General features: G+C 44.6%; 1 protein-coding gene across 2 annotated transcripts in view; it reads left to right on the forward strand.

Moving 5' to 3' along the window:
• LOC139368616 (bridge-like lipid transfer protein family member 3A) overlaps window positions 1-23,842 on the forward strand; it is a 61,407-nt gene that overhangs the window by 30,942 nt on the left and 6,623 nt on the right. For both annotated transcript variants that reach the window (XM_071107696.1, XM_071107697.1), the window contains exons 3-15: window positions 2,649-2,687; window positions 2,881-2,972; window positions 3,144-3,333; window positions 10,816-10,956; window positions 11,158-11,328; window positions 11,524-11,707; window positions 17,067-17,153; window positions 18,139-18,309; window positions 19,414-19,562; window positions 21,295-21,436; window positions 21,639-21,832; window positions 22,195-23,468; window positions 23,629-23,798. In XM_071107696.1, the coding sequence (XP_070963797.1) occupies window positions 2,649-2,687; window positions 2,881-2,972; window positions 3,144-3,333; window positions 10,816-10,956; window positions 11,158-11,328; window positions 11,524-11,707; window positions 17,067-17,153; window positions 18,139-18,309; window positions 19,414-19,562; window positions 21,295-21,436; window positions 21,639-21,832; window positions 22,195-23,468; window positions 23,629-23,798 (3,004 nt within the window). The remainder of the gene's footprint in view (window positions 1-2,648; window positions 2,688-2,880; window positions 2,973-3,143; window positions 3,334-10,815; window positions 10,957-11,157; window positions 11,329-11,523; window positions 11,708-17,066; window positions 17,154-18,138; window positions 18,310-19,413; window positions 19,563-21,294; window positions 21,437-21,638; window positions 21,833-22,194; window positions 23,469-23,628; window positions 23,799-23,842) is intronic.

The raw sequence follows: 23,842 nt of genomic DNA on the forward strand, positions 1-23,842 counted from the left end.
GGGCGCGGCTGGGGATGCCATCTGGGCCTGCAGCCTTGCGAGGGTTAACACGTTTAAATGTCTTACTCACCTCGGCTGCAGTGAAGGAGAGACCGCATGTTTTCGTTGCAGGCCGTGTCAGTGGCACTGTATTGTCCTCAAAGCGGGCAAAAAAGTTATTTAGTCTGCCTGGGAGCAAGACATCCTGGTCCGTGACTGGGCTGGGTTTCTTCCTGTAGTCCGTGATTGACTGTAGACCCTGCCACATGCCTCTTGTGTCTGAGCCGTTGAATTGAGATTCTACTTTGTCTCTGTACTGGCGCTTAGCTTGTTTGATAGCCTTGCGGAGGGAATAGCTGCACTGTTTGTATTCGGTCATGTTACCAGACACCTTGCCCTGATTAAAAGCAGTGGTTCGCGCTTTCAGTTTCACACGAATGCTGCCATCAATCCACGGTTTCTGGTTAGGGAATGTTTTAATCGTTGCTATGGGAACGACATCTTCAACGCACGTTCTAATGAACTCGCACACCGAATCAGCGTATTCGTCAATGTTGTTATCTGACGCAATACGAAACATCTCCCAGTCCACGTGATGGAAGCAGTCTTGGAGTGTGGAGTCAGCTTGGTCGGACCAGCGTTGGACAGACCTCAGCGTGGGAGCCTCTTGTTTTAGTTTCTGTCTGTAGGCAGGGATCAACAAAATGGAGTCGTGGTCAGCTTTTCCGAAAGGGGGGCGGGGCAGGGCCTTATATGCGTCGCGGAAGTTAGAGTAACAATGGTCCAAGGTCTTTCCTCCCCTGGTTGCGCAATCGATATGCTGATAAAATTTGGGGAGTCTTGTTTTCAGATTAGCCTTGTTAAAATCCCCAGCTACAATGAATGCAGCCTCCGGATAAATTGTTTCCAGTTTGCAGAGAGTTAAATAAAGTTCGTTCAGAGCCATCGATGTGTCTGCTTGGGGGGGGATATATACGGCTGTGATTATAATCGAAGAGAATTCTCTTGGTAGATAATGCGGTCTACATTTGATTGTGAGGAATTCTAAATCAGGTGAACAGAAGGATTTGAGTTCCTGTATGTTTCTTTCATCGCACCATGTCACGTTAGTCATAAGGCATACGCCCCCGCCCCTCTTTTTACCAGAAAGATGTTTTTTCCTGTCTGCGCGATGCGCACCACAGATAGGGGGGAAAAAATGACTGGGTGATTGGGGTTTTTCAGAGGTAGCAGACAGTCTGAGCTAACTCCCTGATTTGCTCCATAATAGCCTTTAACCCATGGTCGTGGCATTCCATCAAGGAACTGAACCCTTCCAAAAGGCCCTGTAGAGACTCCTGATGTCTCCCAATGGTGGCTCCCTGTAGGAGCTGGTCCAAGTCTGCTGGGTATGTCATGGCCAGTTTGAACTATCATGAAACTCGGCGAGACCAAATGCAGACACAGGAGGCATATGGTTGGAGTTTAAGATGTTTAAAAAATCCAAAAGGGAATAGGCAAGAGAATGGTCATGGACAGGCAAAAGGTCATAACCAGATCAGAGTCCTGGAGGTACAAAGTGGCAGGCAGGCTCAAGGTCAGGGCAGGCAGAATGGTCAGGCAGGTGGGTACAGAGTCCAAAACAGGCAAGGGTCAAAACTGGGAGGATTAGAAAAAGGTGAAAAGGCACAGCAGGGAAACGGGAAAAACCGCTGGTAGGCTTGGACATACAAGATGATCTGGCACAGAGAGACAGGGCACACAGGGATAAATACACTGGGGAAAACAAGTGACACCTGGAGGGGGTGGAGACAATAACGAGGACAGGTGAAACAGATCAGGGTGTGACAATTAAAGCTGGAATCCTACATGGTGAAACAGCAACATCCGTTTGCCACGTCCATTACGGCAATCAACAAAAACAGTCCCCCCCCCCCACACACACAGATATCATTGCATGCGTGATAGAAGAGCACAATATGTACTCAAAATATTTTTACCATGCTGCGGACACTCCTCGGCTCGGCAAAGAATGATGGTGGGGCGGCCAGTGGCACTGTATCCCCTTTCTGCGGATTCAATCTTTAAGGTCATAATTTGCAGGCCAAAGGAAGATTAACGTGAAAGCAGTAAAGCACTGCCAGGCAAAACCTATGGTGAGCGGTTTGACAAGACCATGTTATTGTGGTTTCACCGTGTAGCCTTTAGATCCATCAATGAAAGCCACAGAGGGCATAAGCTACCCATGCTCCCTGGTAGCAGTCCAGAGATAAGCAGCACTGTTGTCTGATAACACTGAGATCAGTGCACATGTCTCTAGACCCACTGCTAATTCAAGATAACAGAGTGAGAAACAGCGTGGAAGAACACAAAAGGTCAGAGGCTAGCAACAGCACCGGCCACAGCCCTGAATAGATCAGCCTGTTTAGGGAGATGTGGACTAGATTCGAGGAGATGAGCTCTGTGTGGGTTGCCTCTGTAGGGCACTGGTGTCCCTTTTATCTTCAGTATTACTAGTTTGAAGCCAGTCTAGGTCAGATATTAGTCTGTAAGGAGAGGTCTAAAAGCACAAGCCTCAGTGTTTCTTGGTGTAAGCTCTCTTTTGCACAGTGAATGATAAACATTCCAGTAGAACAGTGCTGAGGAAAGTGTTTGTGCATGACTGGTCCCTGCTGTTTTGTCTCCCTTAGATACAGTGGACAAAGTTGAAGACCAGCCCTATTTGCCTGGTATGAATTCTGCCCTTTGTTCTATTCCTCCATGAGTTTGTTGACTTTTCTCTTTTTCTTTCTCTCACTCTCCATCTGTCCCTCTCCCTTTCTTTCTCTTGTAACAGATTTTATTGGTTTCATATTGTTATACTGCTATCAGGGTGTGGCCTCAGGCTATAGCCTACAATGTTGACCCATGGTATCCTTGCAGTTCCTGGACAAAGTAGAAGTGGAGATGAGAACGTGTGAGGAGCCCCGGGCCCCAAATGGCCCCTCCCCTATTGCCATCACTGCTGGCCAGAGGTACGCCTTATCTGTTCTCTGTTTGGAACCTTTTGAGGGATTTTACTGTTCATGCTCTTTACCAGTGAAAGGATAGGTACATAGTTATTTGCAATTGTTCATATGTTGTTAGTAATAATGTGATAAAGTCTACATTCTCATCAAATGTTCTATTCCTATGTCTTTCTGCAGTGAGTATGGCTTTGCTGAGAAGGTGGTGGAGGGTATGTCAGTCATCATCAACTCTATCACCATCAAGGTGCAGTCCCGTGCCTTCCACGCCTCCTTCGAGCTCTGGCAGCTCCAGGGTAACAGTCTCAACCCCAAATGGCAGAAGACTGACCTCCGCTACACCCGCATCACAGACCCAAAAAGAGGAGAGGTACGCTCATATGATTTAATTAACACGGTTATATTGCATTTATGCATATACCTCCCCCTGTGTTCACCTTCCTTCCTGTCAAGCCACAGTATATATTGTACAGCATGTCCAGATTACATGGTACAGTTAGTACAGCATGTCCAGGTTACATGATACAGTTAGTACAGCATGTCCAGGTTACATGATACAGTTAGTAAAGCATGTCTAGGTTACATAGTACAGTTAGTACAGCATGTCCAGGTTACATGGTACAGTTAGTACAGCATGTCCAGGTTACATGGTACAGTTAGTACAGCATGTCCAGGTTACATGGTACAGTTAGTACAGCATGTCCAGGTTACATGGTACAGTTAGTACAGCATGTCCAGGTTACATGGTACAGTTAGTACAGCATGTCCAGGTTACATGGTACAGTTAGTACAGCATGTCCAGGTTACATGGTACAGTTAGTACAGCATGTCCAGGTTACATGATACAGCATGTCCAGGTTACATGGTACAGCATGTCCAGGTTACATGGTACAGTTAGTACAGCATGTCCAGGTTACATGATACAGTTAGTAAAGCATGTCTAGGTTACATGGTACAGTTAGTACAGCATGTCCAGGTTACATGATACAGTTAGTACAGCATGTCCAGGTTACATGGTACAGTTAGTACAGCATGTCCAGGTTATACGGTACAGCATGTCCAGGTTACATGGTACAGTTAGTACAGAATGTCCAGGTTACGTGGTACAGCATGTCCAGGTTACATGGTACAGTTAGTACAGAATGTCCAGGTTATGTGGTACAGCATGTCCAGGTTACATGATACAGTTAGTACAGCATGTCCAGGTTACATGATACAGTTAGTACAGCATGTCCAGGTTACACGGTACAGTTAGTATAGCATGTCCAGGTTACATGGTACAGCATGTCCAGGTTACGTGGTACAGTTAGTACAGCATGTCCAGGTTACATGATACAGTTAGTACAGCATGTCCAGGTTACATGGTACAGTTAGTACAGCATGTCCAGGTTACATGGTACAGTTAGTACAGCATGTCCAGGTTACATGGTACAGCATGTCCAGGTTACATGGTACAGCATGCCCAGGTTACATGGTACAGTTAGTACAGCATGTCCAGGTTACATGATACAGTTAGTACAGCATGTCCAGGTTACATGATACAGCTAGTACAGCATGTCCAGGTTACATGATACAGTTAGTACAGCATGTCCAAGTTACATGATACAGTTAGTACAGCATGTCCAGGTTACATGATACAGTTAGTACAGCATGTCCAGCTTACATGGTACAGTTAGGACATTATGTCCAGGTTACATGGTACAGTTAGTACAGCATATCCAGGTTACATGGTACAGCATGTCCAGGTTACACGATACAGTTAGTACAGCATATCCAGGTTACATGGTACAGCATGTCCAGGTTACACGGTACAGTTAGTACAGCATGTCCAGGTTACATGGTACAGTTAGTACAGCATGTCCAGGTTACATGATACAGTTAGTACAGCATGTCCAGGTTACATGGTACAGTTAGTACAGCATGTCCAGGTTACATGGTACAGTTAGTACAGCATGTCCAGGTTACATGATACGGTTAGTACAGCATGTCCAGGTTACATGGTACAGTTAGTACAGCATGTCCAGGTTACATGATACAGTTAGTACAGCATGTCCAGGTTACATGGTACAGTTAGTACAGCATGTCCAGGTTACACTGTACAGTTAGTACAGCATATCCAGGTTACATGGTACAGCATGTCCAGGTTACATGGTACAGTTAGTACAGCATATCCAGGTTACATGGTACAGTTAGTACAGCATGTCCAGGTTACATGGTACAGTTAGTACAGCATATCCAGGTTACATGGTACAGCATGTCCAGGTTACACGGTACAGCATGTCCAGGTTACACGGTACAGCATGTCCAGGTTACATGGTACAGTTAGTACAGCATGTCCAGGTTACACGGTACAGTTAGTACAGCATGTCCAGGTTACATGATACAGCATGTCCAGGTTACACGGTACAGCATGTCCAGGTTACATGGTACAGTTAGTACAGCATGTCCAGGTTACATGGTACAGTTAGTACAGAATGTCCAGGTTACGTGGTACAGCATGTCCAGGTTACATGGTACAGTTAGTACAGAATGTCCAGGTTACGTGGTACAGCATGTCCAGGTTACATGATACAGTTAGTACAGCATGTCCAGGTTACATGATACAGTTAGTACAGCATGTCCAGGTTACACGGTACAGTTAGTACAGCATGTCCAGGTTACATGGTACAGCATGTCCAGGTTACGTGGTACAGTTAGTACAGCATGTCCAGGTTACATGATACAGTTAGTACAGCATGTCCAGGTTACATGGTACAGTTAGTACAGCATGTCCAGGTTACATGGTACAGTTAGTACAGCATGTCCAGGTTACATGGTACAGCATGTCCAGGTTACATGGTACAGCATGTCCAGGTTACATGATACAGTTAGTACAGCATGTCCAGCTTACATGGTACAGTTAGGACATTATGTCCAGGTTACATGGTACAGTTAGTACAGCATATCCAGGTTACATGGTACAGCATGTCCAGGTTACACGATACAGTTAGTACAGCATATCCAGGTTACATGGTACAGCATGTCCAGGTTACACGGTACAGTTAGTACAGCATGTCCAGGTTACATGGTACAGTTAGTACAGCATGTCCAGGTTACATGATACAGTTAGTACAGCATGTCCAGGTTACATGGTACAGTTAGTACAGCATGTCCAGGTTACATGGTACAGTTAGTACAGCATGTCCAGGTTACATGATACGGTTAGTACAGCATGTCCAGGTTACATGGTACAGTTAGTACAGCATGTCCAGGTTACATGATACAGTTAGTACAGCATGTCCAGGTTACATGGTACAGTTAGTACAGCATGTCCAGGTTACACTGTACAGTTAGTACAGCATATCCAGGTTACATGGTACAGCATGTCCAGGTTACATGGTACAGTTAGTACAGCATGTCCAGGTTACATGGTACAGTTAGTACAGCATGTCCAGGTTACATGGTACAGTTAGTACAGCATGTCCAGGTTACATGATACGGTTAGTACAGCATGTCCAGGTTACATGGTACAGTTAGTACAGCATGTCCAGGTTACATGATACAGTTAGTACAGCATGTCCAGGTTACATGGTACAGTTAGTACAGCATGTCCAGGTTACACTGTACAGTTAGTACAGCATATCCAGGTTACATGGTACAGCATGTCCAGGTTACATGGTACAGTTAGTACAGCATATCCAGGTTACATGGTACAGTTAGTACAGCATGTCCAGGTTACATGGTACAGTTAGTACAGCATATCCAGGTTACATGGTACAGCATGTCCAGGTTACACGGTACAGCATGTCCAGGTTACACGGTACAGCATGTCCAGGTTACATGGTACAGTTAGTACAGCATGTCCAGGTTACACGGTACAGTTAGTACAGCATGTCCAGGTTACATGATACAGCATGTCCAGGTTACACGGTACAGCATGTCCAGGTTACATGGTACAGTTAGTACAGCATGTCCAGGTTACATGGTACAGTTAGTACAGCATGTCCAGGTTACATGATACAGTTAGTACAGCATGTCCAGGTTACATGGTACAGTTAGTACAGCATGTCCAGGTTACATGGTACAGCATGTCCAGGTTACACGGTACAGTTAGTACAGCAAATCCATGTTACATGGTACAGCATGTCCAGGTTACATGATACAGTTAGTACAGCATGTCCAGGTTACATGGTACAGCATGTCCAGGTTACACGGTACAGTTAGTACAGCATATCCAGGTTACATGGTACAGTTAGTACAGCATGTCCAGGTTACATGGTACAGTTAGTACAGCATGTCCAGGTTACATGGTACAGTTAGTACAGCATGTCCAGGTTACATGGTACAGCATGTCCAGGTTACATGATACAGTTAGTACAGCATGTCCAGGTTACATGGTACAGTTAGTACAGCATGCCCAGGTTACATGGTACAGTTAGTACAGCATGTCCAGGTTACATGGTACAGTTAGTACAGCATGTCCAGGTTACATGGTACAGTTAGTACAGCATATCCAGGTTACATGGTACAGCATGTCCAGGTTACACGGTACAGCATGTCCAGGTTACACGGTACAGCATGTCCAGGTTACATGGTACAGTTAGTACAGCATGTCCAGGTTACACGGTACAGTTAGTACAGCATGTCCAGGTTACATGATACAGCATGTCCAGGTTACACGGTACAGCATGTCCAGGTTACATGGTACAGTTAGTACAGCATGTCCAGGTTACATGGTACAGTTAGTACAGAATGTCCAGGTTACGTGGTACAGCATGTCCAGGTTACATGGTACAGTTAGTACAGAATGTCCAGGTTACGTGGTACAGCATGTCCAGGTTACATGATACAGTTAGTACAGCATGTCCAGGTTACATGATACAGTTAGTACAGCATGTCCAGGTTACACGGTACAGTTAGTACAGCATGTCCAGGTTACATGGTACAGCATGTCCAGGTTACGTGGTACAGTTAGTACAGCATGTCCAGGTTACATGATACAGTTAGTACAGCATGTCCAGGTTACATGGTACAGTTAGTACAGCATGTCCAGGTTACATGGTACAGTTAGTACAGCATGTCCAGGTTACATGGTACAGCATGTCCAGGTTACATGGTACAGCATGTCCAGGTTACATGATACAGTTAGTACAGCATGTCCAGCTTACATGGTACAGTTAGGACATTATGTCCAGGTTACATGGTACAGTTAGTACAGCATATCCAGGTTACATGGTACAGCATGTCCAGGTTACACGATACAGTTAGTACAGCATATCCAGGTTACATGGTACAGCATGTCCAGGTTACACGGTACAGTTAGTACAGCATGTCCAGGTTACATGGTACAGTTAGTACAGCATGTCCAGGTTACATGATACAGTTAGTACAGCATGTCCAGGTTACATGGTACAGTTAGTACAGCATGTCCAGGTTACATGGTACAGTTAGTACAGCATGTCCAGGTTACATGATACGGTTAGTACAGCATGTCCAGGTTACATGGTACAGTTAGTACAGCATGTCCAGGTTACATGATACAGTTAGTACAGCATGTCCAGGTTACATGGTACAGTTAGTACAGCATGTCCAGGTTACACTGTACAGTTAGTACAGCATATCCAGGTTACATGGTACAGCATGTCCAGGTTACATGGTACAGTTAGTACAGCATGTCCAGGTTACATGGTACAGTTAGTACAGCATGTCCAGGTTACATGGTACAGTTAGTACAGCATGTCCAGGTTACATGATACGGTTAGTACAGCATGTCCAGGTTACATGGTACAGTTAGTACAGCATGTCCAGGTTACATGATACAGTTAGTACAGCATGTCCAGGTTACATGGTACAGTTAGTACAGCATGTCCAGGTTACACTGTACAGTTAGTACAGCATATCCAGGTTACATGGTACAGCATGTCCAGGTTACATGGTACAGTTAGTACAGCATATCCAGGTTACATGGTACAGTTAGTACAGCATGTCCAGGTTACATGGTACAGTTAGTACAGCATATCCAGGTTACATGGTACAGCATGTCCAGGTTACACGGTACAGCATGTCCAGGTTACACGGTACAGCATGTCCAGGTTACATGGTACAGTTAGTACAGCATGTCCAGGTTACACGGTACAGTTAGTACAGCATGTCCAGGTTACATGATACAGCATGTCCAGGTTACACGGTACAGCATGTCCAGGTTACATGGTACAGTTAGTACAGCATGTCCAGGTTACATGGTACAGTTAGTACAGCATGTCCAGGTTACATGATACAGTTAGTACAGCATGTCCAGGTTACATGGTACAGTTAGTACAGCATGTCCAGGTTACATGGTACAGCATGTCCAGGTTACACGGTACAGTTAGTACAGCAAATCCATGTTACATGGTACAGCATGTCCAGGTTACATGATACAGTTAGTACAGCATGTCCAGGTTACATGGTACAGCATGTCCAGGTTACACGGTACAGTTAGTACAGCATATCCAGGTTACATGGTACAGTTAGTACAGCATGTCCAGGTTACATGGTACAGTTAGTACAGCATGTCCAGGTTACATGGTACAGTTAGTACAGCATGTCCAGGTTACATGGTACAGCATGTCCAGGTTACATGATACAGTTAGTACAGCATGTCCAGGTTACATGGTACAGTTAGTACAGCATGCCCAGGTTACATGGTACAGTTAGTACAGCATGTCCAGGTTACATGGTACAGCATGTCCAGGTTACACGGTACAGTTAGTACAGCAAATCCATGTTACATGGTACAGCATGTCCAGGTTACATGATACAGTTAGTACAGCATGTCCAGGTTACATGGTACAGCATGTCCAGGTTACACGGTACAGTTAGTACAGCATATCCAGGTTACATGGTACAGTTAGTACAGCATGTCCAGGTTACATGGTACAGTTAGTACAGCATGTCCAGGTTACATGGTACAGTTAGTACAGCATGTCCAGGTTACATGGTACAGCATGTCCAGGTTACATGATACAGTTAGTACAGCATGTCCAGGTTACATGGTACAGTTAGTACAGCATGCCCAGGTTACATGGTACAGTTAGTACAGCATGTCCAGGTTACATGGTACAGTTAGTACAGCATGTCCAGGTTACATGGTACAGCATGTCCAGGTTACACGGTACAGTTAGTACAGCATATCCAGGTTACTTGGTACAGTTAGTACAGCATGTCCAGGTTACATGGTACAGTTAGTACAGCATGTCCAGGTTACATGGTACAGCATGTCCAGGTTACATGATACAGTTAGTACAGCATGTCCAGGTTACATGGTACAGTTAGTACAGCATGCCCAGGTTACATGGTACAGTTAGTACAGCATGTCCAGGTTACATGGTACAGTTAGTACAGCATGTCCAGGTTACATGGTACAGCATGTCCAGGTTACACGGTACAGTTAGTACAGCATGTCCAGGTTACATGGTACAGCATGTCCAGATTACATGGTACAGCATGTCCAGGTTACATGATACAGTTAGTACAGCATGTCCAGGTTACATGATACAGTTAGTACAGCATGTCCAGGTTACATGATACAGTTAGTACAGCATGTCCAGGTTACAGAGTCACTGTATCTATTTTTCAGGCCAGCAGTAAATCACTTAATTAGGCCAATTGTTTAGTGGGGTTTTTTTTGTTAAGATTTTTTTGCCCCTCTAAATGAGTTCCAGTAATCAAGTTATCAGGAAATGCATATGCGTAAGCCTCAGAGATGACCTCTTTTACATGGTCTCCCTGTTTGTCTCGTAAAGACAAAGATTGTTTGGCCAGTTTACTTCTGGCTCCTCCTACACACTGGTTCCCTAATATGTATATTGTGTCTGTCTGTCCAACCTCCCAGGTGTTGACGTTTAAGGAGATCAACTGGCAGAGTCTGCGTATCGAGGCCGATGCCATAGAGAGTGAGGACCAGGACCTGAACAGTACCCCACTACGCCTCATCACCAACCAGGGACGCATCCGCATTGCCTTGAAGCGCAGGGTAAGACTGGGCCATGGGGGTGGGGTTTTCTTGATGTGACTTTTCCCCAACAATTTCCCCATGTTACAGTTTCTCAAATGCAACTGTTCTCATGGTGTATCATAGGTAAATAAACAAACAACATTGTGTTATTGACTAAGCAGTAAAATGATTGTCTTATGACGACTAACCAGGTTTCTCCTCTCTTTAATCATACCCCAGCTGAAGGACTGTAACGTGCTGGCCTCTAAGCTACTCTTCATCCTGGATGACCTGCTGTGGGTGCTGACGGACTCTCAGCTCAAAGCTGTCATCCACTACGCCAAGTCCCTGAGTGAGGCTATGGAGAAGTCTGCCCAGCAGAGGAAGAGCATGGCCGCAAAGTCCCTACAGGTACCATCCTTCTGCCTTCCTCTTATGTGTTAGAAACAGTACAGAGTCTGCAGCCCACACTTATATTGTACTGCAGTTCAAGTCTAACTATATTACTGAACTGTCTATCTACTCACTCAAACATTTTGTATAGATATTATAATAGCCTGTGTACTAATTGCAGTCATATTGTTGATATTATTCTCTCTGTGTTAGACTGCACCACCTTCCCCTGGTATACACTCTCTATGGACAAACCCTCCACCCTCTCCCAGTGGTGGAGTCCCCAGTACCCTGGACCAGTACTTTGATCAACACGATGTCAAAGAGTCCTCCTACCACACCTTCATCTCTCGTCTAGACCTGCACATATGCAACGACAGTTCCTCAGCAGACCCCGGTTAGTCCCACAGACACCCCAAAGATATGTCACGCACAGAATTAGACTATAACCTATGACCCTCAAACTCATCTCTGGACCTTGAAGCCAGTTCCACTGCGTTTTTTCATTGTTGCCCTCTAATCAGGGACTGATTTAGACCTGGGACACCAGGTGGGTGCAATTCATTATCAGGTAGAACAGAAAACCAGCAGGCTCCAGACCTCATAGGTTAAGAGTTGAATAGCCCTGACCTATGACCTTTGTAGCTTTTCTGCCTGAAGTGATCTTATCTCTCATTTCTGGTTGTCTTTAATTTAGACAATTAGTGGGTGAAAACACGCTTTGGTAATGAAATTGCATTTCCTATTGTTATAAAATAAAAATGCGATGCTGCTTCTCGCAGCGACTTTTGAGGATTTTACATGGTGGTGTGGTCAAATCAAACTTTATTTGTCACATGCACTTACTGCAACAAGTGTAGACTTTACTGTGAAATGCTTACTTACAAGCCCTTAACCAACAGTGCAGTTCAAGAAGAAAATATTTACCAAGTAGACTAAAATAAAAAGTAATAATAAAAAGTAACACAATAAGAATAACAATAACGAGGCTATTTACAGGGGGCACCGGTACCGAGTCAGTGTGCAGGGGTACAGGCTAGTTGAGGTAATATGTACATGTAGGTGGGGGCGAAGTGACTATGCATAGGTAACAAACAAACAGCGAGTCGCAGCGGTGTACAAAAGGGAGGGGTCAATCAATGTAAATTGTCCGGTGGAAGCTGTTGAGGAGCCTTTTGATCCTAGACTTGGCACTCAGGTACTGGTGGTCTTCTGCAAAGTTGTTTCCACGGGTGGCAAAAAGCTAAATTAACATGACACAAGCTGAATTAAATGCAAAAGGCTTTGAAAATAAACAGTTTGCAGTACGTTCAGTGCGCCGCTGACATTTCAGAGATACGCTCGTTTTTAAGAGAAATCTATATAGGGGAAGCGTATACTAAAATATTAAAATACTACATTTAATTTCTCTAAATCAATAACGGTCTTACCTCTATATTGTTTTATGTCCTCCGGATTGGATAAGATGACGAATTCAACGGTGAGCCTGTCAGTTTGCCTTAATTCTCTCACAGCATCCAGCCTAGCTGCCCTTTTCCAGATTGTTGACCACTTTTCTTTTCTCTGGCCTCCATTGATTTAGTCACCCTAATATTGGCCATCCTGCTAGGGTAAAAAAAACCTCCAATAACCTTTGAACAGATTATGATAGAGCAGGGGTTCCCAAACTTTTTTGGCCCATGACCCCAACCATATGAAAATAATTATGTAATTAACAGTTAACTTTTTTATTTGGTGCTATTGCAGTCAATTGAAAAAAATCTAACAGTATTTTTGATTGTCTTCTCAAGTCACCATCGCATACTTTTAATGTGGGGCTGTATGACAGTCGATTGCAAATAAGGCTGATATAATGTCTCTTATCTCACCACCACTAATGAGATGGGTGTGCTTGATGCATGTTGCGTCGGAGCTTCTCAAAATCAGGGGGCGTGGTTGACAGTGTGCACCTCCTTTCTGCTGTCACATCCAACCTGGATCGATATTTGGTTTTAATGCAGACGAGAGCACTGAATCCAGTTTCACACAGATATGAGCTGGCGAAGGGTAGCCTACCATGAGTTTTATGGTGTTTTCAAGACAACTGGGAACTCAAAAAATACGAGATCAAATCATGACGTCAGTGATCTTCAGGTCGGAAAGTCCGAGCTCTAGAAAGAGGCTTGAGTTCCCGAGATGGAATTCGGAGTTGGATGACTGTTGAAAAATATTTTTCCCAGTCGGAGCTTGTTTCTTCCAAAGTTCACAGTTGTCTTGAACGCGCTGAAGTCGGAAGTCAGAGATTTCAGAATTCCCTGTTGTTTTGAATGCGGCATTAATGCGCAGAGGGAGACGGCAGCGTATTCCCTTTGAGTCAGGAACCAAAACTCCTCCGTAGTGACCCGTGAATGCGTTGTCTGCAGCATTCGGTCACATGACAGCTCGACCAGCTGTTCGATTTCACTTACCGGCATGTCAACTGAGCCAGGATCACAGTCAAACGGATTGGGTAGTAGGTCCCAAAGTGTTCTTCCAAGCGTTGGATGTGAGCAGTCACCACTTGTGTGGGACACTCACTGATGCTGTTTTCTGTTATTTTCTTTTCAATACAGAAAGTCAACCAAGTCTGTATTTTTTACATCCTTTGTGAATGACAACAGTTCCTCTCTCAATGTGACAAATGTTTCCAACACTCCCCCTGGATAACCACTAAGCCTCGGTTTGAAATAGGAGACACATTCATAACTAGAGTGCAGAGGCCTGCCCGCCGCCCCGGCATAGAGCCTCATCTGTGCAAAAGCCCACCATTCGACCCCATATGGAATCTGTTTTTCGTCAATATAGCCATGCAGTACACTGAACATCCCCTATGCCGTTTCATGCTCGGGAATCGTAAGACAGAACAATATGTCCTCATGAATAGCTTCCCCTGACATGTATAGCAAACAAAAGTCAATGCATGGGCATCTCTGCCCTCACAGCTGATGGCCATTTGGAGAGCATAATCTCTCCGTATCCCAGTTTGCTGTCCCCACATGCTTCAAGATGGCCACCATTGTTCCTGTACCCAAGAAAGCTAAGGTAACTGAACTAAATTACGATCTCCCTGTAGCACTCACTTCTGTCATCATGAAGTGCTTTGAGAGACTAGTCAAGGATCATATCACCTCTACCTTACCTTACTTCTACTAGACCCACTTCAGTTTGCTTACTGCCCCAATAGATCCACAAACGATGCCATCGCACTGCACAATGCCCTATCCTATCTGGACTAGAGGAATACCTATGTAAGAATGCTATTGATTGACTATAGCTCGGCATTTAACACCATAGTACCATCCAAGCACATCATCGGTACTCCCTGTTCACCCATGATTGCGTGGCCACGCACGCCTCCAACTCAATCAAGTTTGCAGACGACACAACAGTAGTAGGCTTGATTACTCACAATGACGAGACAGCCTACAGGGAGGAGGCTCTGGGAGTGTGGTGCCAGGAAAATTACCTCTCACTCAACGTCAACAAAACAAAGGGGATGATCGTAGACTTCAGGAAACAGCAGAGGGAGCAACCCCCTATCCACATCGACGGAACCACAGTGGAGGTGGAAAGCTTCAAGTTTCTACGGGGGTGGCAGCATCATGGGGGTGGCAGCATCATGTTGTGGGGGTGTTTTGCTGCAGGAAGGACTGGTGTACTTCACAAAATTGATGGCATCATGAGGGAGGAAATGATGTGGATATATTGAAGCAACAGCTCAAGACATTGGTCAGGAAGTTAAAGCTTGGTCGCAAATGGGTCTTCCAAATGGACAATGACCCCAAGAATACTTCCGAAGTAGTGGCAAAATTGCTTAAGGACAACAAAGTCAAGGTATTGGAGTGGCCATCACAAAGCCCTGACTTCAACCCCATAGAAAATGTGTGGGCAGAACTGAAAAAGCGTGTGCGAGCAAGGAGGCCTACTCAGTTACACCAGCTCTGTCAGGAGGAATTGGCCAAAATTCAACCAACTTATTGTGGGAAGCTTATGGAAGGCTACCTGAAACATTTGACCCAAGATAAACAATTTTAAGGTAATGCTACCAAATACTAATTGAGTATATGTAAACTTCTGACCCACTGGGAATGTGATGAAATAAATAAAAGCTGAAATAAATCACTCTACTATTATTCTGACATTTCACATTCTTAAAATAAAGTGATTATCCTAACTGACCTAAAACAGGGAATTTTTACTGGGATTAAATGTCAGGACTAAAATGTATTTAAATGTATTTGGCTAAGGTGTATGTAAACTTCCAACTTCAACTGTACATAGACTTTAAATCACTGGCCACTTTAATAAATGGAACACTAGTCACTTTAATAATGTTTACATATTTTGCATTTCTCATCTCACATAGTGCCTTGCGAAAGTATTCGGCCCCCTTGAACTTTGCGACCTTTTGCCACATTTCAGGCTTCAAACATAAAGATATAAAACTGTATTTTTTTGTGAAGAATCAACAACAAGTGGGACACAATCATGAAGTGGAACGACATTTATTGGATATTTCAAACTTTTTTAACAAATCAAAAACTGAAAAATTGGGCGTGCAAAATTATTCAGCCCCCTTAAGTTAATACTTTGTAGCGCCACCTTTTGTTGCGATTACAGCTGTAAGTCGCTTGGGGTATGTATGTCTCTATCAGTTTTGCACATCGAGAGACTGACATTTTTTCCCATTCCTCCTTGCAAAACAGCTCGAGCTCAGGGAGGTTGGATGGAGAGCATTTGTGAACAGCAGTTTTCAGTTCTTTCCACAGATTCTCGATTGGATTCAGGTCTGGACTTTGACTTGGCCATTCTAACACCTGGATATGTTTATTTTTGAACCATTCCATTGTAGATTTTGCTTTATGTTTTGGATCATTGTCTTGTTGGAAGACAAATCTCCGTCCCAGTCTCAGGTCTTTTGCAGACTCCATCAGGTTTTCTTCCAGAATGGTCCTGTATTTGGCTCCATCCATCTTCCCATCAATTTTAACCATCTTCCCAATAAATGTCGTTCCACTTCATGATTGTGTCCCACTTGTTGTTGATTCTTCACAAAAAAATACAGTTTTATATCTTTATGCCATTTATTCAAGGGGGCCGAATACTTTCGCAAGGCACTGTATATATATTCTATTCTACGGTGTCTTAGTTTATTCCGCTCTGACATTGCTCGTCCATATATTTATATATTCTTAATTCCATTCCTTTACTTAGATTTGTGTGTTGTTGTGAAATGGTTAGATATGACTTGTTAAATATTACTGCACTGTACTGTTGGAGCTTCAAACACAAGCATTTCTCCACTCCCGCAATAACATCTGCTAAACATGTGTATGTGACTGATACATTTTGATTTGATTTGATCAACGTCTCTGTAATAATGTATAGCGGGCATAGCCATTCACTGTGGGAATGATTCAAGTGCAACGGTTAGGTGCAGCCTTTTCCCATGATCTAAGTGGCGCTCTCGTTTAATTTTATCTTTTAGATTTTAAGTATTTTCATTTCGATTTTTAAGGTAACCACATTACAATGATTTTGAGATACAAAGACGATGTTTATATATTTTTATTCTTCGGGATTTTGAAAATTCTTCCGCGATCCCATTTTTTGGTTTTCTTAGAGGAGTATTTACACAAAAATCCACCCTCCAATTATGTTCTTGATGATGAAAGTTTGTTGTCAGAGTTGTCAGAGGTGAACAAAGCTTTTGACCTCTGACTTCTCATGTCACACAGATGAGCCTCCTCCTCCATGCCCCCATGGTGCAATGCAGCTGACCTTCCGCAAGCTTGGTTTTGACTACTACCCCATCCACAGGCCTGGTGAGTGTACTTCCCCCGATCGGTCAAGAGACTTGTGCTACTATTTGTTATAATTAGAGCTCACGTTTATTCACTGCTGTCCAACACATTCTTTGTTAGTGCTCCCACTGAAATATCAACCTACATTCAGACTTCTAGTAAACCTCCTCTCCATTAATTCATGCGAACTAATAGCCTTTTTGTACATAGTCTCCCCATTTTAAGGGACCAAAAGTATTGGGACAAATTCACTTATGTGTATTAAAGTAGTCAAAAGTTAAGTATTAATACTCATATTCATAGCACACAATGACTGCATCAATCTTGTGACTTATACATTTGTTGGAAACATTTGCTATTTGTTTTGGTTATAATCCTGAATGAATCGTGAATAATGATGAGTGAGAAAGTTAGACGCACACATATACACCCCCCCCAACAAAAAAATGCTAACCTACCCTGTTATTGTAATGTTGAGAGGTTAGCATGTCTTGGGTGTATGATATTTGTGCGTCTAATTCAGGCTTATCCGTAATCATTGTAACATGATTCCTAGTATATGAAACCTCAACCTTCATTCAGACTTCTATTAAGCCTCCTCTCCATTCATTCATGCAAACTAATAGCCTGGATGGCGAAGGATGCCCATTGCTATTATTCTCAGTGGAATTATTTGACTGTAGAATGTGGAGCACCTCAATTCCTACTAGAACTCTCCACTTCACTTCATCAGAACTACTGGTCTGTTACACAATTATGGAAAACACATTTTAAGGGAGATTGGATTGGTTTGCTTGAGCAATCATGCTAAATCCCAGATCAAATAGTAAAAAACAAAGCTTTGGAAAAAAATACTTTAAGTTGATGTATATAACTGGGATGTTATATACAGGTGTATATATTTTTATTAGGGTGAGAGATGGAATATTTTCAACAATAACCCTGGTGATGCAGTGAACCCTATTGTATGACCTTAATGTATGACTTTGTATGATATGACCTGCAGGTGATGGCTGTCGGCATTGGGAGCGTCATTGTGGGGCGATGGATGCCCGGGCCCAGTGGGCTGGCATACTACTGCAGGAGTTTCAGAGGAGGGTGGAAGCATCAGGGATCCCTGGGCCAGACTCTAAGGTCCCCAACCAGGCCAAGGACTTCCCTGCCAAGAGGACCCAGGGTGAGACTTACTACAACACACTGCCAGGTCCTTTTACTGTAGTAGGAATCTGATCCACCAACAGACACATACTACATAAACAAAAGTATGTGGACACCCCTTCAAATTAGTGAATTCGGCTATTTCGGCCACACCTGTTGCTGACCGATGTATAAAATCGACCACACAGCCATGCAATCTCCATAGATAAACATTGGCAGTAGAATGGCTTTACTGAAGAGCTCAGTGACTTTCAACGTGGCACCGTCATAGGATGCCACCTTTCCAACAAGTCAATTTCTGCCCTGCTAGAGCTGCCCCGGTCAACTGTAAGTGTTGTTATTGTGAAATAGAAACGTCTAGGAGCAACAATGGCTCAGCCGTGACATGGTAGGCCACATAAGCTCACAGAACGAGACCCCAAATGCTGAAACATGTAGGGCATAAAATTGTCTGTCCTCGGTTGCAACACTCTCTACCGAGTTCCAAACTCCCTCTGGAAGCAAATTTGGGTTTGGCGGATGCCAGGAGAACGCTACCTGTCCGAATGCATAGTGCCAACCGTAAAGTTAGGTGGAGGAGGTATAATGGTCTGGGGCTGTTTGTTATGGTTCGTGCTAGGCCCCTTAGTTACAGCGAAGGGAAATCTTAACGCTACAGCATACAATGACATTCTAGACAATTCTACTCTTCCAACTTTGTGGCAACAGTTTGGGGAAGGCCCTTTTCTATTTCAGCATGAAAAGTCCATACAGAAATGGTTTCTCAAGATCGGTGTGGAAGAACTTGACTGGCCTACAAAGAGCCCTGACCTCAACTCCATCGAACACCTTTGGGATGAATTGGAACGCCGACTGCGAGCCAGGCCTAATCGCCAAACATCCGTGCCCGACCTCACTAATGTTCTTGTGGTCCCTGCAGCAATGTTCCAACATCTAGTGGAAAGCCTTCCCGGAAGAGTGGAGGAGACCAACTCCATATTAATGCCCATGATTTTGGAATGAGATGCTCAACGAGCAAGTGCCCACATGCTTTTGGTAATGTAGTGTACCTAGTGATGAGAATAAATGGTTATTTTCAAGTCACAGATACTGACGCTAAAAGTTTGACTTATGATATACACAGATGGACAACCCACCCCCAAGGCCAGCCCTCCTGAAAGGGAGCAGATCTCCAAGAGGACCTCAATAGCACAACCTCTCCCGTTGAACCCTCTTAAGAGGCTCCGCTCCAGCTGTGTGGTGGTACGAATGGATGACCTGGATATACATCAGGTGAGACAGGACTACCTATGTACATCTCTCCGTTAGGCTTCCTCTGACATTGTTTTCTGTAATGGAGGCAGTCAAAGTATGCTATTCATTCTAAAAGGCTATCAATGGCAAGGATAGAAGACATGGAATGCAGCTGGTTGCACAGAATCGAGACATGTTGAAGACAGGAAAGCCATGTGAAGAAAATGAAACACTCTCTATGCACTATTACATTAATTCCTAACCTGACAATGTAGTCTTAGTTATATCATAGTAAGAGGGGAAACCCTTTTCTCCTCGCCACGCTCGAGTGCCCTAAAGCTTGTCAGCTGTGATGTAGAAAAACCCCTACCAACACAAATAGAGATAAGCAGTTCGTACTTTTACAGCCATAGAGGAAATCAGATATAATATGCAGCAAGCCATGATAAGGGGTATTTTGGGCTTGAGTTGGTGGTAATTCCCCTTTTCTCTGTAAATAATCAAAAATGTAAGACCTTTTGTAGTTTAATTTCATGAGATGGGATATGCAGTGAGCACCAGAGGTATTGGGACAGTGACAGTGTTTTGGCTCTGTACTCCAGCACTTTGGATTTGAAAGGATACACTGACTGAGGTTAAAGTGCAGACGGTCAGCTTTAATTTGAGGGTTTACTATTTTCATCCATATCGGGTGAACCGTTTAATAATTACAGCACTTTTTGTACATAGTCCTCCCATTTTAGGGGACCAAAAGTATTGAGACAAATTCACATATGTGTATTGAAGTAGTTTCTATACACTTCTACATTAATGTGGATGCCACCATGGTTACGGATAATCCTGAATGAATCGTGAATAATGATGAGGGTGAAAGTTACAGATCCATTAATGTCATATTCCAAAAAATGCTAACCTCCCCTGTTATTGTAATGGTGAGAGGTTAGCATGTCTTAGAGGTATGCTAACCTCCCCTGTTATTGTAATGGTGAGAGGTTAGCATGTCTTAGAAGTATGCTAACTTCCCCTGTTATTGTAACGGTGAGAGGTTAGCATGTCTTAGAGGTATGCTAACCTCCCCTGTTATTGTAATGGTGAAAGGTTAGCATGTCTTGGGAGTATGATATTTCTACGTCTAACTTTCTCACTCATCATTATTCACGATTCATTCAGGATTATCCGTAATCATGGTGGCATCTACAATAATGTAGAAGTGTTAAGAAACATATTCTATTCTTATTTACAATAAAAGTGAATGAAATGACAAAATACATTATTTATCATTAATTTCTATTGGGCACAATAAATAAAACACACTACCAAAACATACAGCAAATGCATCCAACAAATTTGTAGTCACAAGCTTGATGTAATCATTGCATGCTATGAATACGGGACCAAATACTTAACTTTTGACTACTTTAATACACACAAGTGAATTTGTCCCAATACTTTTGGTCCCCTAAAATGGGGGGATTGTGTACAAAAAGTGCTGTCATTTCTAAACGGGGAAAATACCCTCAAATTAAAGCTGACAGTCTGCACTTTAACCTCATAGTCATTGTATAATTTCATCCACAGAGCCAAAACAACAACAAAATTGTCACTATCCCAATATATTTGGAGCTTACTGTAGTTAATACTGCATTAAGTTCCTTTTACACTACTTTCCCTCTGACCGTCAGAAAACTCATCATTACTTTTAAGTTTTTGTGTGAGAAAATCACTTCAGAAATCAAATTCACATGAATCATTATTACCATCCCTCACACAGGTGTCTACAGGGGGATGCCACAGCAAGAAGACCCCGTCCTTAATATCCTGTAACCGCAAGGCCCTGAACCTAGCAGACAATATACCAGCCATCCACCTGCAATTCACAGAGTATTACTTCCCTGACAACCCCGGTTTGCCTGGTATGAGCTAACCATACACTGTTGTGTGTGTTTCTTGCAAACTGCTATTTAGTCATTATCCTAGTAAATTATTCAAACTGTAGTTTCTTGCTGATCCTCCAATTCAATATTCAGTTATCTTCTGGTGAAAGAAACAAACCATTAGAATATTATCTTACAACTGAAAATATGTCCCTCTCTCCATCCCCCTCTCCTTCCCCAGTACCCAATACTAACCTATATGCCCAACTGAACGGCCTACAGCTGTGCCTGGACCCAGCCAGTCTGCTGTGGGTCAACCTGTTCTCTAGGGGCCTACTGCGTACCCTGGAGCAGGTCAAAGCCTTCTACCACCTCCAGGACAGCAGCAAGGCAGAGGAGCACATAGACATCCACATGGACGCAGCTCAGATCAAGGTGAGACTGGTTGAATAAACCCAGACCAAGCTGTCAGAATAGAGTTGCATCATTGCAGTCAGTGTCCCTTTTGGCAGCAGAGTATTACAGCTCATTACACAACTTTAAGTCATTTCAAGTGTTTCTAGTGTTGTTCAACCTTCCAGATGTTTGCCCTTAGGGACTTTTGTGTAGAAACACTGCTCTATTTGGTAATGGGTATGCAGTTCACAGTTTTGTAATGCTTCTGGCTTTCGTCTCCAGTTCTCTTCAATGAAATGGAAAGGGCCCATTTTAAACTTTGGTGTTGATGTTATTACTGGGTTAGTGGTCAGGAGATGACTGTGTTCCGGTTTCTGTGCCTCCACCCTGTCTGTCTGCAGCTGATCATTCCCCTGGAGTCGTCCATCATGGACCACCAGGACCGGCCCCAGTCCCTAAGCATCACCGTTCCCCAGATCGTCCTCAGCAACACACGCCACTCCCCCCACGGCACCCGGGCCGACCTCCACACCACCTACAGCAGCTTCTCCACCTGCCACTTCTTCCAGTCAACTCCCCCTTGCTCCTTCCCCCGAGACCAGAGCTCCTTCCTCCCCCTACCCTCTGCCTTCCTCCAGCACTCCCTGGAGATGGAGCCCCTGTCCCTGTCTGAGAGGAGGCCCCTAAGGCCCAAGGATGTCTGGTTCTTCAGCCTGTCCCATCTGTCCATGAGCTTCGAGGGGGCGCGGAAAAGCAACAGGGGCAGAGCTCACCCCTTCGTGGAGCCTTTCACCATTTCTGTGTGGATGTGTCGTCCATCTGCGTTTAAGGTCAGTTCCCTAGTCTCCTCCCCCAATGAACCAGCTCCTGTTGATCCCAACCATAAAACCCCAGAACAGCAGGAAAACCACCTCCCGCCCAACCTGGAACACAACCAGGACAGTCGACAGGAGGTTGCAGTGGCTTCTATCCACTTCCTGGTCCAGGCCATCACACCGGTCAAGGTGTGGCTCAACCACTACCAGTATGTTGCCCTGTTGCGGATGAAGGACACCCTGGCCAGGCTGGGGCACGAGCTGGGCCGGGACACCAGGGACGCTAAGCAGGCCAGGGGCCAGGAGGCTGACCCCCCTACGATGTGCCTAGCCCTCCTAATGGACTCAGTGGAGCTGGGGCTCCTGCTACCACCTGCAGCCACTGAGCCAGAGGAGGCCCACACCCAAGGGTCTGAAAGCCCCAGCCTGACAGACTCCGATCTCTCCCCCACTCACCAGGCTACTTCGCCAGGCCTTCTGGAAGACAGTGGGATAGGAAACACCACTGCCACCGTCAACAGCTCTCCTCCCCTTGAGCAGGAGGTGGATGGTGTAGTAGAGGAGGCCAGCGAGGCAGTGGAGGTCATGGAGGGGGAGATGGCCCAGGGGGATGGCAGTGGTCCTGTTCTCTCTCCTCCCTTCTCCCCTGAACACCATCACTCCCTCCTGTCCAGGGACCCCTCTACCTTCAGCCTGGAGGGAGAGCTGTCCACTGCCCTCACCTCCACCAAGGACGTCACCAAAGATGCCTTTAGTGCCTCCCTGGACCTGACTAAAGGGGCGTTCTCCATCACAAAAGATGCCTTCAGCTTCATGAGTCGCGGGTCGGGGATGAGCAAGCTGTTCAATCCACAGGCGAAGTAGGTTTCCCAGCATGCTCTCCTGCTGTGCTGTTGTCATTACACTATATGGTTCAGCTCTTCCAGGTCCATATTGTAAACTGTATGGATGTGGTTTTACTGGTGTGAATGAACATACAGGCTGTTGACCCTAACTCACCCTCCGTTTCTGTTTGTGTAGGGAGCAGCGCCCTGAGGAGGGGTCCCCCATAGCCAGCCTGCGGCTCCAGTCCATGAACCAGTCTCTCTCGCAGCACTCATTTGACAGTGCTATCCTGGATGGCAGCCTGCCCAACGACCACCTCTCAGTGGAAAACGACGCCAGTGAGAACTTTGCCATCCTCATGGATGGTAACTCCCCACAATATCATCAGTCACTTCAAAACCATCCAAAC

This window comes from Oncorhynchus clarkii, chromosome 16, assembly GCF_045791955.1.
Source record: "Oncorhynchus clarkii lewisi isolate Uvic-CL-2024 chromosome 16, UVic_Ocla_1.0, whole genome shotgun sequence".
Classification (NCBI taxonomy): Eukaryota; Metazoa; Chordata; class Actinopteri; order Salmoniformes; family Salmonidae; genus Oncorhynchus; species Oncorhynchus clarkii.